General features: G+C 36.9%; 1 protein-coding gene across 1 annotated transcript in view; it reads left to right on the top strand.

Annotated features, from left to right (window-relative positions):
- Positions 1 to 1,069: 1,069 nt before the first annotated feature.
- SERINC1 (serine incorporator 1) overlaps positions 1,070 to 19,933 on the top strand; it is a 38,962-nt gene continuing 20,098 nt past the window's right edge. Inside the window, exon 1 of the mRNA XM_014859487.3 lies at positions 1,070 to 1,240. Coding sequence (XP_014714973.1) covers positions 1,202 to 1,240 — 39 coding nt within the window. The 5' untranslated portion in view covers positions 1,070 to 1,201. The remainder of the gene's footprint in view (positions 1,241 to 19,933) is intronic.

Raw genomic sequence — 19,933 nt, 5'->3', positions numbered from 1 at the left:
AAGGCCTCTTGTAACACCAAAACGTTTCTCTCTGGTTATCTCCCTCAATCCTCTATCTTCAACTATAGCTGCAAGGTAAATTACTTTAAATTTTGTTTCTCATTAATTCTTGGTTTTTAAGCTTACATTTTCAAGTGCTGAGGGATGGCACTTGAGTTCAACATGTCCAAACTAAACTCATTATCTTTCATCCAGTTCAATTCCTTCCTTTTTACTACCTATCAATTTATGGCCACAGCTCTCCCAGATTCCTAGGTGTTCCCTCTCCTTCACCCATCCAATTGTCGCAGACTTTATAACACTTTCTTATTATTATTACAAGGAGTATTTCAAGTTTTAGTTATTTCTGTGTGCCAAACTCTTCTCCAAGAATATCTTCAGGGACCAATCAATATAAAAGCAAAAAACAGAACTTTTGCGTGAATACATTTCCTGGAGACGTCCATTATCACCTAACAAACAAGGGTTCCAAATCTGTCAACAGCTCGTGACATTCAATAAAAACCAATAATGTTTGAGTTTTTATAATCAGTATGTCTTTTAATCTAACTGAAAATTTTTGAATATGCCACCTTCTTGTAGCATCTTAATAGGACAAGAAATTAAGTGAGTGTCAACAGCAAACTGAAGTGATAAAAAGAACTGGAAGCACCCAAACGAATAGAAATAGCCCAATAAAACCTGTCCCAGTTAGTGGGCTGCAGGAATAAACTGAGAATTTAGGCGAGAAAAAGAGAAGCAAAAGTGGGAAAACGAATCGAGATAGAGAAAGCAATTCCCCAAGAGCAGCAAGAGAGGTTCCTCTGACAGAGGACAAAACACCAACTACCACCTCAGCTCTATCCTCTACTAATACTCAAATTCAAGTAAATAGTAAGCAAAGGGGGGTTTTTCTCACACCGTTTTCTTAATTTGGCAAACTCTGGCAAGCACTGCATCAGCCAGCTGGTTTCCGCGCGCGATATTGAAATACGCGGCTCGGAACAAGCCAACTTCGGGTTCCAGGGATGCGCATGCGCAATTTCAGCGCGACGCCCTCTCCATCCCAGCCCACCCAGGCCTCGAAGGAAGTGACGCAAAGCTGAGGGGCGGGGTGGGCTCTGCGCCGGAAGTGGCTCGCAGATAGTAAATAAGCCCCGAAAGGCAAGAGAGGAGCTGTCTCCATCTTGTTGGCGTCCGCAGCTTCTGCGACGTTGTGGAGATGGGGAGCGTCCTGGGGCTGTGCTCCATGGCGAGCTGGGTAAGGTGGTTCTTTGGCGGCATTAGGGGTGCTAGCGTGGGAGCAGAAGGGAAAGGGACGCGAGTGGGGCTGGGTGAGACCCCCGGGAAGGTGGTACCCCACCCAACGGGGAGTGTCTTCCTTCCCCATTTTCTCCCTGTCTCTTGTGGTCACTCTGACTCAGCTTCGGAGCCCTGGGTTTTGTAAACAGCTGACCGGGGTGGCCGTGAGGAGCAGTGTAAATGGGAAGATGACCTGGCTCGGAGAAGTGAAGAAGAGAGCTGGTCTGCCTCCCCACCCGTCGTTCGTGAAAGCGGCTCCCCATTCTGCCAGGCCCTTTTTTGTTGTTTTTTTCTTGTATCTGCCTAGGCCATCTCTACAGAGGTCTTAGTCCCCTTTCTTCTGTGGAGGACCCCTTCTCCTCGCATCGACCTCAGATTGCAGCACTCTCATCCCTGGAGGCATGTCGGCCTCTTTGTTCTGTCGCGCAGACTACAATCGAGAAGTGCCCGCTATTTGGGACAGCCTGGCAGTAATATGGATGTAAAAGTACCGTTTTGAAATAAATAGTCGTAGCTCTGCGACTGGGTCCTCGACCTTAATGGTATGAGGAAATTACTTCCCAAGTAATAATTTATGTATTTGGAAAAGCTGGTCAGTTCCGTGGTATGAAATATCTTGTCTTTTGATATAAAGCATGCTTGTGTAATTTGAAATTTCATGTTTAGGTGTCCGTTGCATTTTGATTAGATAGCGTTAGAGTGAAGCCATTTTTCATCGTAGTGTCAAGTTTTCTCGGTTTAAGTGGTACAAATAAACTTCATTTTAAGAAAATCACTCTCCCCCCCCCAAAAGAGATTGACATCAAGATTAACGTAGATATTTGTAATTTAGGGCGAGAATTTTGTGTTCAAATCGTATTTCTTTGATCCATGTTTTCTGAATTCCCCCTCTAACAATTGCTTGTCTGACTCCATTATATACATTAGCCAGCATTTTCATTAGTTTGCATACCTGGCCTCTTTTCAAAAAGTTCTTCCGGCTGGCCTGGTGGCGCAGCGGTTTAAGTTCTCAGTTGGGCTTCAGTGGCCGGGGTTCACTGGTTCAGATCCCGGATGCAGACCTACACACCGCTTATCAAGCCATGCTGTGGCAAGCATCCCACGTATAAAGTAGAGGAAGATAGGCACGTATATTAGCTCAGAGTCAATCTTCCTCAGCGAAAAAGAGGAGGCTTGGTGACAGATGTTAGCTCAGGGCTAATCTTCCTTAAAAAAAAATAAATAAAAGTTCTAGATGTGGCTTGAATGGTAAATGTTAATTTTTAATAAAGTGAAGGTTGTTACTCCAATCCAGGTAATTTTCTTGATTATCCTTCTTGTCGTTGGGCTTGGAAACCTGGTATATTTTTTATCTCAATTAGAAATTAGAAAATCTATTTGAGAGTCTTGACTGTTTTATATATAAAGGAGGCATATTTAACATAAGTAAAATATATTACAAAATAATAAATGATTATTTTGAGATTGTTTTCATTCTTTTTTGGGGAAGATGTGGTGTAATTCGATTTGTAAAGTCAGATTTTCTCCGCTTTGCGAGTGGTCATGTTCTTTGTACATAGTAAAGATTTAAAAGGAGGAATACGTGTTTTCCATTTTGGTCTCATTTTCAAATCAGTGATGAGCAACCTTTTTTGCTTCAAGGACAATTATAGTAAAAAAGAAAAGTTTTAAGGATTTTTTTCTTTATCTGTTTTAAGTCAGAAAGAAAATAGCTTTAGTGAGCAATGTAGGGAAAATTATATTCCTATTAGTGCTTTTCCTTACTTAGTTCTTCACCTTCATTGACTAGAAAACTGTAATAAAATTGACTGCCTTTCAGTCATTGTTAATATCCAGGTATATTGGAAAGATAGTAACAAGGAGGCAGTTTCCTTTCTTCCAATGATTAGATCTCTTGGCCAGGTAGAGAAGCTGATTGGCCTAAGTTGTTCTTCACAATTCTAGATTATTGTAGCCAGTCTAGGAATTCATTCTATGGGATGCAGTTCTGGTCATCTTTTTCCTTTTCCTTCCTGGTGCCTCTGTCTCTCTGTTCCTGAATTGTTCAATTTTAGTGTAGTTCTATAGCACTTGAAAGGGAATTTGCCTTGAGATACACAAATCCATTTGTTCCACAGTCTTAACAGTCAATATGCTCATTTACTTAGAGGTTTTGACAAATTAAAATTTATTCAAAGTTTCAGAAGTATTCAAGTTATTGAATTAGATCAGTTAAGCCAGAATTAAAACAAACCACATTTTTTGCTTAAGTTTGTTCAGGCTTCGTCAATTTTTGTAGAAGTTTTTTCTAATTTGTAAAACAACTGTAGAAAATTTCTGAACTATGGAAAAAGTATAAAAGAAAAATTGCATATACTGCTACTGTGTAGAGATTGGAGTGTTAAATGTTTTATTTCATTTTGAATTATCTTTTGCTAAGTAGCCTAGAATTAGATTGATCCTAATCTTTGGTTCACGAATGGCTGTCTCTTTGATTTGCAATTGCTTTAAATACTATCATAAACATCTGTGGACCTCCCACTTAATCCCATAACTACCACAGTACCAGCAATTTATGCTTACTTAAGTGCTTTTCTTCACCCCAGCCTCAACAATGGTGTTAGTGACTAGAACTGATTTTTAAATGATTGGACCTTGTATACAATAGCTATCATTTTTTGCCCCCGAGATATTTAATATAGTTAAGTAGTTAAAAAGAAAGAGCTGGTAATTACTGTCTATTTTGTGTCAGCCTCTGCTAGATTTTTTATTTTTTAGTACAATGACTTGTTTTTGTACGCGATTCGTAGTTGCTGTGAGTAGTCGAGCATTCAGAGTACAAAGTTAAAATGTCACAAAAAAATTCCACCACCGCTAACATTCCTTTTCTCTGAGTGCATACATAGAAATGGGTAAATGAATAGACAAAAATACTTTTTTTAGGAATGATATCATGCTAACCATGTATTTTTAAACCATTAAATCTAATTTTTTCTGAATTTAACAAAAAAAGTAAAGGAATTGTTGAATGTTGAGTGAAGATTTTTTTTCATCAGGAGTTACCTAAAACGATTCCTCTAAGGAGACGTTTCTACAGCAGTGGTTCTCACTGTTTTTGCCCTTGAAGGGGTGTTTGACAATGTCTGCAGACATTTTTAATTGTCACCACTTGAGGAAAGGGGTGCTAATAGCATCTAGTGGGTAGAGTCCAGGGATACTGCTAAACATTCTACAATGCACAGGACAGCCCCCGACAGCAGAGGATTATTCAGCCCAAATTACAGTAGCGCCAGGGTTTATCCAGAAGTGGAATGAAATCTGGGAGTCTTAACTGCACTTTAAAGAGACATTCGGCCAATCCTGTTTTCACATCTACCTTCAGCCTTACTTATGGAGGCACCTGGTGCCACCAATTCCTGATCCATTTGGGGATTCTGCTGTAAATTTTATTACTTCTTGAGTTTTTCCTTTGATGGTTTGTAATTCAATTTTCTAGGCCTGTTGAGTGAGTTATTATATTTTTTCCGGATTTATTCTCCTGGTTTTTTTTGACCTTCTAAATTAGTTGCTTCTTTAAAAAATCCCGTTCTTTTTCAGTTTATTGGTATTTCTGAGGGGAGCATGGGTAAGTTCATATAGTTTGTTCAGTCCGCCATCTTAAACTAGAATCGCTTTGTATTATTTTTTAATATGTGGCCATTATGTTTTATACCATAATTCCCACGGTTGTTTAGTCTTAGAACTAAACTAATCATTCTTAAAGTGTGTTCCCCTGGACCCAGTAACATCAGCATACCAGAGACCACTGACTAGGGCCCAGCATTGTGTGTTAATAAACTCTTCAGGTGATTCTGATGCAGGCTACAGTTTGAGAACCACTGCTCTGCGCTTGAGTGGATTCAAACCTCTAAGCATTCCTTTTTATCATGGCTTCTCCAGGATTTTTATCTTAATGTCATCTCCTAATTGACCAAATTTTGTCATCTAATAGATTTTTCAAAAAGGACTGATGGATGCTGAAATCCCTGAATTCTTTCACATTTAAAAATGTCTGTTGTATTCTTGAGAGACATTGTGGACTGCTGTAATAGTATACCCATTTCCTTCAGAACTTTGTGTTTCTGTGGATTGTATTCTGTCTTCCACCTAACCCCTCCCAGCACATCTCCTCACATGTGCAATTGACTTTTTTCTTCTGCCTGGGTATCTGAAGAGTTTTTACATATCTTTGAAGTTAACTGACCAAATATGTCTGACTAAATCTTTTGTCACTTTTTCTTTCTTCTGGAAAATAGTGTTCTTTTGAAAATACAAATTCATTTCTTCATCTAAGGAAGCTTTTCTTATATTATGTCTTTGAATGTTCTGTTTTGTGTGTTTTATTTAGAGGATTCTGTATTTTAAGGACACCAGTTACCTTCATCTTATGTTGTCTTTGTTTTCTTTCCATATTATTTTTTCTATATTCATTTTTGTCATTTGTTTAGTTGATATAATTTACATAGAATTCATGCTTTGTAGTATACAGTTCTGTGAGTTTTGACAAATCATGTAGTTGTGTAACTGCTACAGAACAGTTACCACCTTAAAAAATTCTGCTGTCCTAATCCTTGGCAACCTCTGTTTTTTCTGTCTTCAGAGTTCTGCCTTTCCAGAATGTCGTATAAAGTGAATCATACAGCGTATAGCCTTTTGAGTCTGGATTCTTTTACTTCATATAATTCATTTGAGATTCATTCATATTGTTGTGTGTATTAGTAGCTTCTCTCTCTCTATTGCATAGTAGTCCATTGCTTGGATGTACCACAGTTTATCCATTCACCGGTTGAGGGTCATTTACAGATTTTGTTGATAAAGTAGCTGTAAGCATTCTATTAAGGTTTTTTGTGTGACTATAAGTTCTTATTTGCTTATGTAAATATCTAGCAGTGGAGTTGCTGAGTCATATGGTAAGCGTACGTTTGACTTAGAAGTTGCCAAACTGATTTCCAAGATGGCTGTACCATTTTTCATTCTCACCAGCAAAGAAAGTAAGTTCTAATTGTTCTGCATTCTTGTCAGTACTTGGTGTTACCAGTTTTTTTATTTTAGCCATACTAATATGTGTGTAGTGGTTTATCATTATGGTTTTAGTTTGCATTCCCTAATAACAAATGACGTTAAAGACTTTTTCATGTGCTTATTTGCCATTTGTGTATTTTCTTCCTTAAAGTGTCTGTTCAAATGTTTTGCCCATTTTTAATTTTGGTGGTTTTCTTATTAAGTTTTGAAAATTCCTTACGTATTCTGGATACGAATGATTTATCTGATATCTGATTAGCAGATATTTTCTTCAAGTCTGTGGTCTGTCTTTTCATTGTTTTCATGGTGTCTTTCAAAGAGCAGAAATTCTTAATTTTGGTGAGGCTCAATTTATCAATTTCCTTTTTCTGTGCACTTTTTAAGTTAATTTTGATATATAGTTCAATTCTGGTTTAAAGTTTATTTTTTTTAAATATGGATATCTAGTTATTTCAGAGCTGTTTGTTAAAAAGATTATTCTATATTGATTTGCTTTGGCAATTTTATCAAAAATCCCTTTACCATATTTGTGTAAGTCTTTCTGAATTCTGTTTTGTTCCATTTATGTGTTCATACTTTTGCCTAAAGCACCGTTTTTTTTTTTTTCCTTTTGAGGAAGATTAGCCCTGAGCTCACTACTGCCAATCCTCCTCTTTTTGCTGAGGAAGCCTGGCCCTGAGCTAACATCCGTGCCCATCTTCCTCTACTTTATATGTGGGACGCCTACCGCAGCATGGCGTGCCAAGCGATGCCATGTCCTCACCCGGGATCCAAACAAGTGAACCCTGGGCCGCTGAGAAGCGGAACGTACGAACTTAACTGCTGTGCCACTGGCTCCGCCCCTAAACCACTGTATTTTGATTACTGTCTCTTTAAAAGTTAGTCTTGACATCAGGTAGTATGAGTCTTCTGACTTTGTTCTTTTTCAGAATTCTTTGGACTATTCTATTTCCTTTGCCTTTCCATATAAATTAAAGAAGCAGCTGGTCTTTCTCCCCACATTCCCAATGGGATTGTGATTGGAATTTCGTTGAATCTATAGATCAGTTTGGAAAGCACTGAGATCTTAACAATATTGAGTCTTCTAATCTGAGCCCAGTATATCTTACCATTTATTTAGGTCTTTGAGTTTTTTCATCAGTGTTTTCTAATTTTCATCATTTGGGATCTAATATATATTTTGTTAGATTTATACCTAAGTATTTCTTTTTTGTTTGTTTAATTTCAGTTTCCAGTTATTTATTTCTAGTATGCAGGAGTATGATTGATACATGTATATTCACCTTGCATCCTCTGACCTTATTAAACTCACTTACAGTTCTAGGAGCATTTTGTAAGTTCTTTGGGATTTTTAATGTAGAAAATTATGTGTGAATGGAGGCAGTTTTATTTTTTCCTTTCCAATGTATATACCTTTTCTTTTTTTTCTTGCCTTGTTATATTGGCTAGGACCTCCAGTGTGAAGTTGAATACAAGGGGCAAGGGCAAATGTTCTTCCTTGTTTTGGATCATAGAGGAAATCATTTAGACTTTGAAGATGAAGTATGTTGGCAGCTATAGATGTTTTGTAAATTCCCCTTGTCAAATTGAGGGTATTCTATTCCTTGTTTGAAGAAAGTGTGTTTGTTTTTTATCATGAATGGCTAATGAATTTTGTCAGGTGATTTTTCTGCTTCTGTTGAGATGACCATAGTGATTTTTTCTTTAGTCTGTTAATATGGTGAATTGTACTGGTTGATTTTCAAAAGGTTAACCAGCCTTGCTTTCCCTGATTAAACTCCACGTCATCACAATGTGTTATTGTTTTTATATAGTTTTTTTAAAGACGTTTTTTAGAGTAGTTTTCGGTTCAGAGAAAAATTGAAAGGAAGATACAGAGATTTCCTATATACCTCCTGCCCCTAAACATGCATAGTCTCCCCCATTATCAGTATCCCCCATGAGAGTGGTACATTTGTTAAAATTAATGAGCCTGCATTCACACATCATAATCACCCAAAGTCTGTAGTTTACATTGGAGTTCACTCTTGGTGTTGGACAGTCTGTGCGTTTGGACAAATGTATAATGACAAGTATCCACCATTATAGTAGCATGCAGAATAGTTTACATGCCGTAAAAATCCTCTCTGCCTTGCCTATTCACCCTTCCACCCACTCCCCACCCCTGGTCTTTTTACCGTCTCCATAGTTTTGCCTTTTCCAGAACGTCATACAGTTGGAATCATACAGCGTGTAGCCTTTTCAGATTGGCTTCTTTCATTTAGTAGTATTCATTTAAGGTTCCTCCATGTCTTTTCATGGCTCCTTCCTTTTTAGCGCTGAAAAATATTCCATTGTCTGGATGTACCACTGTTTATTTGTCCATTAACCTACTGAAAGACATCTTGGTTGCTTCCAAGTTTGGGCAGTTATGAGTAAAGCTGCTCTAAACATCCATATGCAGATTTTTGTGTAGACATAAATTTTCAACCTTTGGGTAAATACTGAGCAGTGCAGTTGCTGGATCATATGGTAAGAGTACATTTAGTTTTGTAAGAAACTGCCAAACTGTCTTCCAAAGTGCTTGTACTATTTTGAATTCCCACCAGCAATCAGTGAGAGTTACTGTTCCACATACTAATCAGCATTTGTCATTGTCAGTGTTCCAGATTTGTCCGCTCTAATTGGTGTGTAGTAGTATCTCATTGTTGCTCTCATATTCATTTCTCATATGCACATGATGTGATGTGGAGCATCTTTTCATATGCTCATTTGCCATCTGTGTGTCTAATTTGGTGAGATGTCTGTTAAGGTCTTTGGCTCATTTTTTAATCAGGTTTTCTTATTGTTGAGTTTTAAGTGTTCTTTGTATGGTTGAGATAACAGTCCTTTATCACATGTGTCTTTTGCAAATATTTTCACATGATCTGTGACCTGTCTTCTCATTCTCTTGACATTGGCCTTTGCCTAGCAGAATTTCTTAATTTTTTTTTATTATTTTTTTGGCTCCAGAGCCAATGCTTTGTGTGTGTGTGTGTGTAAGATTGGGGTGTGTGTGTGTGTGTGAGTGTGTGAGGAGGATTGGCCCTGAGCTCATATCTGTTGCCAATCTTCTTCTTTTTTTTTCCCTCCCCAAAGCCCCAGTACATAGTTGTATATCCTAGTTGTAAGTCATTCTGGTTCTGTGTGGGATGCTGCCACAGCATGGCCTGATGAGGGGCGCTATGTCCATGCCCCGAGCTGGTGAACCCGGGGCCGCTGAAGTGGAGCACATGAACTTAACTACTTAGCCATGGGGCTGGCCCTGAATTCTTTAATTTTAATGAAGACTAGCTTATTGATTATATCTTTCATGAATCATGCCTTTGATGTTGTATCTAATAAGCCATTGTCACAACCCAAGGTCATTTAGATTTTCTCCTATGTTATCTTCTAGGAGTTTTATGGTTTTGTGATTTACATTTAGGTCTAAGATACGTTTTGAGTTACTTTTTGGGAAGAGTATGCGATCTTTGTCTAGATTCATGTTTTTGCCTGTAGATGTTCAGTTGTTCCAGCACCATTTGTTGAAAAGACTTATCTTTGCTCCATTGAATTGCCTTTGCACCTTTGTCAAAGATCAGTTGACTGTATTTTTGCAGGTCTATTTCTGGGTGCTCTATTCTGTTCCATTGATCTATTTGTCTGTTCTTTTGCCAGTTCCACACTGTCTTGATTACTGCTGTAGTTTTATGTTAAGTCTTGAAGTCAGATAGTGTCAATCCTCCAACTTTGTTCTCTATTGTGTTGGCTATTCTGGATCTTTGGTTTCTCCATATAAACTTTAGGATCACTTTGCCAATATCCACACCGTAACTTGCTAGGATTTTGACTGGGATTGTGTTGAACCTATAGATCAGGTTTAGGAACTGACATCTTGACAGTATTGAGTCTTCCTAACCCAGGAGCATGCGCTGTCTGTCCATCTATTTAGTTCTTTGATTTTGCTCATCAGAATTTTGTAGTGTTCCTCATATCAACCTTGTATGAACTTTGTTAGATTTATACTTAAGTATTTTTTTGGATGCTAACGTAAATGATAATGTGATTTTAATTTCAAATTCTGCTTTTTCATTGCTGGTATGTAGGAAAGCAATTGACTTTAATATATTAATCTTGTGTCCTGCAAGCTTGCTATAATCACTTATTCCAGTTTTTTTGGTCTGTTCTTTTGGATTTTCTACATAGATGATAATGTCATCTGCAAACAAAGACAGGTTTATTTTTCACTTTTCAGTCTGTATGCTTTTTATTCCTTTTCTTGTCTAATTGCGTTAGGCAGAACTTCCAGTACAGTGTTGAAAAGGAATAGTGAGAGGGAACATCCTTGCCTTGTACCTGGTTTTAGTGGGAAAGCTTCAAGTTTCTCACCATTAAGTATGATGTTAATTGTAGGTATTTTGTTGATATTCTTTATCAAGTTGAGGAAGTTTCCTTCTATTCCTAGGTTAGTGAGAGTTTTTATCATGAATGAGTGTTGGATTTTATCAACTGCATTTTCTACATCTACTGATGTGATTGTGTAGTTTTTCTGTTTTAGCCTGTTGATTTGAGGGATCACATTAATTGATTTTCAAATGTTGAACCAACCATGCATACCTGGGGTAAATCCCACTTGATCATGGTATATAGTTGTTTTTATGCATTGTTGAGTTTGATTTGCTAATTTTTTTTGAGGATTTATGCATCTGTGTTAATGAGAGATGATGTGTAGTTTTCATTTCTTGTAATGTCTTTATCTGGGTTTGTATTTAGAGTAATACTGGTCTCAAAGAATGAGTTAGGAAGTACTCCCTCTGCTTTTGTCCTCTGAAAGAGATTGTAGAGATTGTGGAGAATATAATTTTTCCTTAAATGTTTAGTAGAATTTACCAGTGAGCCCATCTTGGCCTGGTGCTTTCTGTTTTGGAAGGTTATTAATTATTGATTCACTTTCTTTGGCCTGCTCATATTGTTGAAATGTGTGATTTTGGGCAGCTTGTGTCTTCCAAGGAATTGGTCCATTTCTTCTAGGTTATTACATTTGTGGGCATAGAGTTGTTCATAGTATTCCTTTATTATTCTTTTAATGTCTGTAGGACTTGTGATATCAGCTCTTTTATTTCTGATATTAGTAATTTCTGTCCTGTCTCTTTTTTATTAATTAGCCTGGCTAGAGGCTTGTCAATTTTATTGATCTTTTCAAATAACCAGCTTTTTGTTTCACTGATTTTTCTCTATTTCCTGTTTTCAATTTCTTTGATTTCTGCTCTAGTTTTTATTTCTTCTGTTTACTTTGGATTTAATTTGCTTTTGTTTTTCTAGTTTCCTAATGTGGAAACTTACATAATTGGTTTTAGATCTTCTTTTCTGGTAAATGCATTCAATGCTATAAATTTCCCTCGAAGCACTGCTTTCATTGCATTGCACAAATTTTGATAAGTTGTGTATTCATTTTCATTTAGTTCAAAATATTTTAAAATTTCTCTCGAGATTTCTTCTTTGACCCCTGTGTTTATTTAGAAGTGTGTTGTTTAATCTCCAAGTATTTGGGGATTTTCGTGTTATCTTTTTGTTATTGATTTCTAGTTTAATTCCATTGTGGCCTGAGAGCAGACTGTGTGTGATTTCTACTTTTTAAAATTTTTTAAGATGTAGTTTATGGTCCACAATGTGGTCTGTATTAGTGAATGTTCCATGTGAACTTGAGAAGAATGTATATTCTGTAGTTGTTGGACAAAGTGGTCTATAGATATCTATTATACCCATTTAATTGATGGTATTGTTGAGTTCAGTTATGTCCTTACTGATTTTCTGCCTGCTCAATCTGTCATTTCTGATAGAGGGGTGTTGAAGTCTCCAGCTGTGATAGTGGATTCATCTCTTTCTCCTTGGAGTTCTATCAGTTTTTGCTTTACATAGTTTGACACTCCGTTGTTAGTTGCATGTGTGTCAAGGATTATGTCTTTTTGGATAGTTGACCCTTTTATCATTATGCGATGTCATTCTTTATCCCTGATAACTTTCGTTGCTTGGAAGTCTGCTCTGTCTGGAATTGATACAGCTACTCTTGCTTCCTTTCGATTATTGTTAGCATGGTATATTTTTCTCCATCTATTTACTTTTATTCTGTATGTATCTTATATTTAAAGTGGATTTCTTGTAGACACCAACTAATTGGGTTGTCTTTTTTGATCCACTCTGGTGATCTCTTTTAATTGGTGTATTTAGACTATTAATATTCAAAGTGATTATTGATAGAGTGGGATTAATATTTACCGTATTTGTTACTGTTTTCTATTTGTTGCCCTTGTTCTTTGTTCCTATTTTTGTCTTCCACTATTTTTTGCCTTTTGTGATTTTAGTTGAGCATTTTATATGATTCCATTTTCTTTCCTTTCTTAGCAAATCAGTTATCCTTCTTTAATGGTCCCCCTATGTATTTGTCCATTTGGACTGCTCTAACGAAATACCACAGACTGGGTGGCATATAAACAACAGACATTTATTTCTTCCAGTTCTGGAGGCTGGCAGTCTGAAATGAAGGTGCCCACATGGTCGTCTTCTGTGTCTAGTCAAGGCCCTCTTTCAGGTTGCAGACTGCTAACTTGTTGCTGTGTCCTTACCTGGTAGAAGGGGTGAGGGATCTTTCTAGGGCCTCTTTTATAAAGGCACTAATCCCATTCATGAGGGCTCTGTCCTCTTGACCTAATCACCTCCCAAAGGCCCCACCTCCTAATATCACCTTGTGCATTAGATTTTCAATGTGTGATCTTTGGAATGACACAGACGTTCAATCTACAGCACCTTAGAATTTGCAGTATACGTTTAGAACTAAACCATTTTCAGATAACACTAGTACTTCTCTGTACACTTCACTATAAGACTATATACTTTACTATAACAGTAAACCACTTCATGGGTAGTGTGAGTACCTTATAATAACAAAATAATCTTAATTCTTCCCTCCTGTCCCTTGTGTCATTACTGTCATTCATTTCATTTACATATCTATATAAGCATGTATATACTCATAAGATACATGTGTATGCATACATAGTAGAATACCATTTTGCTCTTATGATTTTGAACAAGCTGTGATCTGTTAGATCATTTAAGAGTAAAACATTTTTAATTTTACCTTCACTTATTCCTTCTCCGTTGCTGTTTCTTTTTATATGCAGATCTGAGTTTCTGATCTGTATTGTTTTCCTTGTCTCTAAAGAACTTCCTTTAATATTTCTTTCCAAGGCAGATCTACAATTTGGCAACAAATTCCCTCAATTTTTATTTGAGAAAGTCTTTATTTCTCCCTTTTTTTTTGAGGACGATTAGCCCTGAGCTAACCGCTGCCAATCCTTCTCATTTTGCTGAGGAAGACTGGCCCTGAGCTGACATCCATGCCCATCTTCCTCTACTTTATATGTGAGATGCCTACCACACAGCATGGTGTGCCAAGCGGTGCCATGTCCGCACCCGGGATCCAAACCAGTGAACCCCGGGCTGCTGAATCGGAACGTGCAAACTTAACCACTGTGCCACTGGGCCAGCCCCTCTCCTTACTTTGAGGGATAATTTGCAGAGTAGGGAACTCTAGGTTGGTGGGGGTTTTTTAATCTCAACACTTTAAATATTTTACTAGTTTCTCTTCTTGCATGGTTTTTGAGAAGTTGGATATAATTCTTATCTTTGTTCTCTGTAGGTAATATACCTTTTCCTCTTGCTTCTTTCAGGACTTTTTGTTTATCTTTGATTTTCTGTAGTTTGAAAATAATATGACTAGGTGTAGGAGATATATATACGCATGGGGGGGTATATATCTCTGACATTAATTGGGGAAAATTCTATTATTTTTTCTGTTCCCTTTTCTTCTCCTTCTGGTATTCCCATTATATTACGCCTTTTGTGGTTGTTCCACAGTCTTTAGGTGTTCTCTTCTATTTTTTTTTTCAGTCTTTGCTCTCTTTGCTTTTCAGTTTGGGAGATTTCTATTGAGATCCTCAGGCTCAGAGATATTTTTCCTCAGCCATATCCTGTCTGTTAATAAGCCCATCAAAGACATTCTTCATTTCTGTTAGTGTTTTTTATCTCTAGCATTTCTTTTTGGTTCTTTCTTAGGATTTCCATCTCTGTGCTTACATTGCCCATGCGTTCTTGCATGCCGTCTGCTTTGTCAGTTAGAGTCCTTAGCATATTAATCATAGTTGTTTTAAATACTCAGTTTGAGAAGTCCAGCATCCCTGCCATGCCTGGTTTTGATGCTTGCTCTCTCTCTTCAAATTGTGTTTTTTGCCTTTTGGCATACCTTGTAAGTTTTTCTTGGTAGTTGGACATGATTTACCCAGTAAAAGAAACTGCCCTCAGTTGGCTTTTGATCATGTGGTGAGGTATGGAGGAAGTAAAAGTGTTCCGTAGTCCTGTGATTAGGTCTTAGTATTTTAGCAATCCTATGCTTCTGGGCTCTGGATTTTACAACTTTTCTCTGTCTTTTTCTCCCCCCTTAGGTGGGAGAGGATGGCTAGAGTGGGCTGGAGTTGAGTATTTCCCTTCCCCTGAGTTATTTAGGCTCTGATAATAGCCCAGCAGATTAGGTTCTGGTTAACTGCTTTCTTCTGAGAGCAGACTTGGTTAAGAACAGAATGCTCTGGTATATTTTATTTTTGATTTTTGCTGAGGAAGATTCACCCTGAGCTAACATCTGCTGCCAGTCTTCCTTTTTTTGTATGTGAGCTGCCACCACAGCATGGCCACTGACAGACAAGTGGTGTAGGTCTGCGCTCAGGAGCCAAAACCTAGGCCACCAAAGTGGAGTGTACTGAACTTAACCAGTAGGCCACTGGGCCTGGCCCTTGTATGTTTTAAAGTGGTTCCTTTTCCCCACAGCTGCAGGAAGCATGAGGGAATTTTTCTCGTAGGTTTGCTGTGAGAAACTGGTTGAACTCCTAGAGGTAGAGTTTACAAAATTTGGGGGGCCTCTTTATGACTGGGTTTCACTGGAATTTTTCAATCTCAGACTTGTCCACAGTGAACCTCCAGCAATTCTTCAATTACAGTTCAGGTTATCCTACCTGGGCACTGGTTCCACTTGTGATTCTTTTCTTTGGAAACCTGGACTCCCTGTGTTTGCTTTTCTGTCTCTCCAATCTTCGGGGCAGATTTACCCTGTGTTCTCATCTCTCTTATAGATCCTAGAAGAGTTGTTGAATTTTTAGTCTTTTTGACTTTTTACTTGTTGTTAGGATGGAGTTCTAAGCTCCTTACATGGGGAAACAGAAACTAGAAGTCTTTGTATACTTTTAATGTTGTTGATTTTGACTTGACAAGATATTAAGAATTTTTTTGTTTATATTTATGAAGGATATTGGTCTGTTGTTTCTTATAATGTGTTTGGATTTAGTATCAGTGATTCTGGCCAACCAGAAAGATTTCTGCAGTGGTTTGAGTTGTCTAGAAGAGTTCGTATAGAAGTGGTGTGATTTATTCCTTAAACTTGTAATAGAATTCACCAGTGAAGCTATCTGTGCCTTGGAAGGTTTTTAATTGCAAATTTAATTTCTTTAATAGAGATCAGGCTATCCATCTTATGTATTTCTTATTGAATGACTTCTAGTAGTTTGAGTTTGTCATGGAGTTTGTTTTATCTAAGCTATTGAATAAAATTGCTCTTACTTTCCCCATATAATTCTTTAATGCTTGTAGAATCTGTAGTAATATCTTCTCTCTCATTTCTGATATTGATGATTTGTGTATTCACTCTTGCTCTCCTGCTCATTTTTATCCTGATCAGGCTGACTCTAGGTTTTTCAGTTGTAATCGTCTTCTAAGACTGCTTTCACTGATTTTCTTGTTTTTCTGTTTCATTGATTTCTTTACTTTATTATTTTCTTTATTCTGCCTATTTTGGTTTAATTTGTTCATATAATAGTTTTTTAAGGTGTAAGCTTAGGTCATCAATTTGAAACCTTTATTCTTGTCTAATATAGCCATTTAATACTGTAAAATTTCCTTTAAATACTACTTTATGTGCATTTCACACATGTGGTGGTTTATTTTCATTCTGTTTGATTTCTTTTTTTGATATCTTCTGCCTGTGGGTTAATTAGAAGTATGTTATTTAGTTCTGAGATGTCTTTCTGTTACTGATTTCTAATTGAATTCCATTGTGGGCCAAGAATACATGTTGTATGATTTGAATCATTTTTTACCTGTTGATATTTGAGATTTGTTTTATGGCCAAGAATATTGTCTGTTTTGGTTGTGTTCTGTGTACTCTTGAAAATAATTTGTACTCTGCTCTGGTTAAATGACGTGTTCCCTAAATTTCAATTAGGCACAGCTTTTGAAAGTCTTTGTTTTCTTTATCCTTACTGATTTTTGTTCTCATATTTCAGCTAACAAGAGAACATAAATGTGGATTTGTTTGTTCTCTTTTCAGTTTTATTAATTTATCCTTCATGTATTTTGAAGTCCTCTTACTAGATGCAGAAACATTTAGGATTGTTTAGCTCCTCCATGAATATCCTGTATCTCCTTGTATGTACACTTTCTGTTATGAAATGACCGTCCTTAATTATGTTAAGATTCTTTGCTTTGAAATGCGTTTTGTCTGATACTGCTATAGCATGGTATATATTTTTTCATTCTTTTGCTTTTAATCTATTTGTCTTTATATTTAAGTGGGTTTCTTTTAGAGAAGAGAGTTGAATCTTATTTTTTTATCCAGTGTGACAATCTCTGCCTTTTATTTGGGAGTGTTTAGACCATTTACATTTATTGTGATTATTAATTATGTTTAGTCTTAAATCTACCATTTTCATTTTGTTTTCTGTTTGTCCTATCTGTTCATTGTCCCTTTCCCTAGTTTTTTGCCATATTTTGGATTAATTGGCCATTTCTTAGTATTCTGTTTTATCTCCTTTGGCTTACTAGCTATACTTCTTTGTTTCACTTTTTTATGTCACTTCAATTTATAGTATGCGTCTTTAACTTATTACAATTTACCTTCATGTTGTATCATACCACTTTATTTTTAGTTTAAGAACCTTACAGTGTTATAATTGAATGTTTGCTCTTGCAGCCTGTTTGCAATTGTCATACATTTTACTTCTACCTTTGTTATAAACCTCAACAATACATTGCTATTATTTTTGCTTTAAAAGGATAATTATTTTTTAAAGTAACTTTTATATAAGAAAAAGCATATACATTTACCATTTTTGTTTTTCATTCCTTTTGTGTAGATCCAGATTTGTGTCTGGCATAACTTCTGCTTGATGGATTTCCTTCAACGTTTCTCATAGTTTACGTCTGCTAGTTTAGGATTCTTTTGTCTTTTCTGTGTCTGAAAATGTCTTTATTTTGCCTGAACTTTTGAAAGATACTTTTGCTGAGTATATAGTTCTATGTTTACAGTTTCTTTGTTCAGTACTGACTTTTGACTTGGAATATTTCTTACAAGAAGTCTGATGTCTTTCTTTGTTCCTCTGTATATAATGTGCCTTTATTTTACTGCCTGCTTTTAAGATTTTTCTGTTTATCATTGTTTTTAAGGAATTTGATTATGATGTGAGTTGGTGTAGTTTTCATCATGTTTATTCCACTAGGGTTTCATTGAGCTTCTTGGATCTGGGAGTTTATGGTTCTATTTAAGTTTGGGAACATTGGGAACAGTATTTCCCCAAAAAGACTCTCCTGTCTCTCCTCTCCTTTAGGAGTTACAATTTCACTTTATTAGGCTGCTTGAAGTTGACTCACACCACTGATCCTCTGTTCATTTTTACACTAGTTTTTCACTCATTTCTTTTGCTACGTCTTCAGATTCATTATTCTTTCCTGCAGTGTCTTCTCAGTATTTTTTTAGTTCATATATTTATTTTTTATCTCAACAAGTTTGATATGTATCTTTTAAGTGATTTCCATGTCTCTTCTTAATATGCTCATGTTTTCCTCTACCTCTTTCAGCATATGAAGTGTAGTTACAATAATATTTCAGTGCCATAATTTATCATTGAATTTAGTCATCTGTGTTATTTCCAGGTTGGTTTTGATTCATTTTTTTTCTCCTCATTATATATTGTTTTTTCCTGCTTTGCATGCCTACACTTTTTTGGTTTTTTCCTGAGGAAGATTTGCCCTGACCTAACATCTGTTGCCAATCTTCCTCTTTTTGCTTGAGGAAGATTGTCCCTGAGCTAACATCTGTGCCAGTCTTCCTCTATTTTGTATGTGGGTCACTGCCACAGCATGGCCATCACCGAATGGTTTAGGTCCTCACCTGGGAACTGAACCCGGGCTGCGGAAGTGGAGCAGGCCAAATTAATCACCAGGCCACAGGGCTGGCCCCCAGATTTTTTATTAAATGTCAGCCCATGTAAATTTTACCTTGATTTGTGCTGAATATACTTGGCATTTTAAAGAAATGTTCTTGGGCTTTCTTATTGGATATAGGTGAGTAACTTGAAGAGAATTTGATCTGTTTTGATGTTTGCTTTTAGGCTTTGTTAAGGGAGACTGGAGTGGCCTTTAGTCTTATGGCTGATTTTTTTTTTCCCCCAGTACTGAGTAATAGCTTTATAACTCTATTCAATGCCTCATATATTTACAAGATTTTTCTACTCTGGTTGGTGGGAATCCCAACTCCTCCCCACCCCTTGGGTAATTTATTCAGATACATGCACTGATCACTGCTCTGCTAAAGACTCAAGTTGAAGCCTCTGCAGATCTCCAGAGCTTACTCCGTTCAGCTTTCTTTTCTCCAGGATCCTGCCCTGTGAATTCTAGCTGCCTTCACTTCCCTGAACTCCCTACTCTGTCTCCTTAACCCAGGTAGACTACTGACCTCTGCCTGGATTCCCCTGCCTGCACCGAGACTCTCCCCAAGGAGAAAGATGGGCCAATCATTGAGCTCACATTGTTTCCTTCTCCCAGAAATGACTGTCCTGCATTGCCTGTTCTTAATTGTCTGTAAAACTGTTGTTTTATTTTTTTTTTCCCCCATTGACTAAGGCAGTAAGGTAAGTCTGGTCACTGTTAATCCACCTTGGCCTGAATTTGTGGTAATTTTCCCAAGTTTTTTTCCATCAATGATTTTGTTTTCAGCTGTGTCTCTTTTGTTTCTTGATAGTTAATTATTCTTTAACATTTTTTTGCTTCTCAGTTCTTTCCTTATTTAGTCTTGCAGTCTCCTTTCCATCTTGGTCTGTTCTTTCCCATTTCATTTTTGATCTCTCCTTTTTATTTGCTTTTTGTCATTTTTCTATAACCAGAATGAAGCACTTGTAGGGAATTTCCTTTTCTAACTGAGTTGTTTTATTTCAGAATGGATTCTTCAAATTTCTTTTTTTTTTTCTGAGGGGGTATGCTTATTTATTTTTATTTTTTGTTAGAATATGTTTGTGTAGTTGCCGTGACGTTTATTTTTATCTTACTGAAGCTTAAAATATGCATCTCTGTCCCTACCTTTTGTTAATTGCTGTAGTGTGTCTGGCCTTTACAATATTCTCTTCCCATGGTATCTGAGACTCCTTTCCCCTAGAGCTGTGGTTAGAGGGCCAGAATGTCCTAATCTGTCTCACTTCCTGCAGTCTGATGGTGTGGTGGAGCCCAGCTCAGGTTC

The sequence above is a fragment of the Equus asinus genome, chromosome 24 (assembly GCF_041296235.1).
Source record: "Equus asinus isolate D_3611 breed Donkey chromosome 24, EquAss-T2T_v2, whole genome shotgun sequence".
NCBI lineage: Eukaryota > Metazoa > Chordata > Mammalia > Perissodactyla > Equidae > Equus > Equus asinus.
The sequence above is the reverse complement of the archived record's forward strand: the minus strand, read 5'-3'. Positions and strand labels throughout refer to the sequence as shown.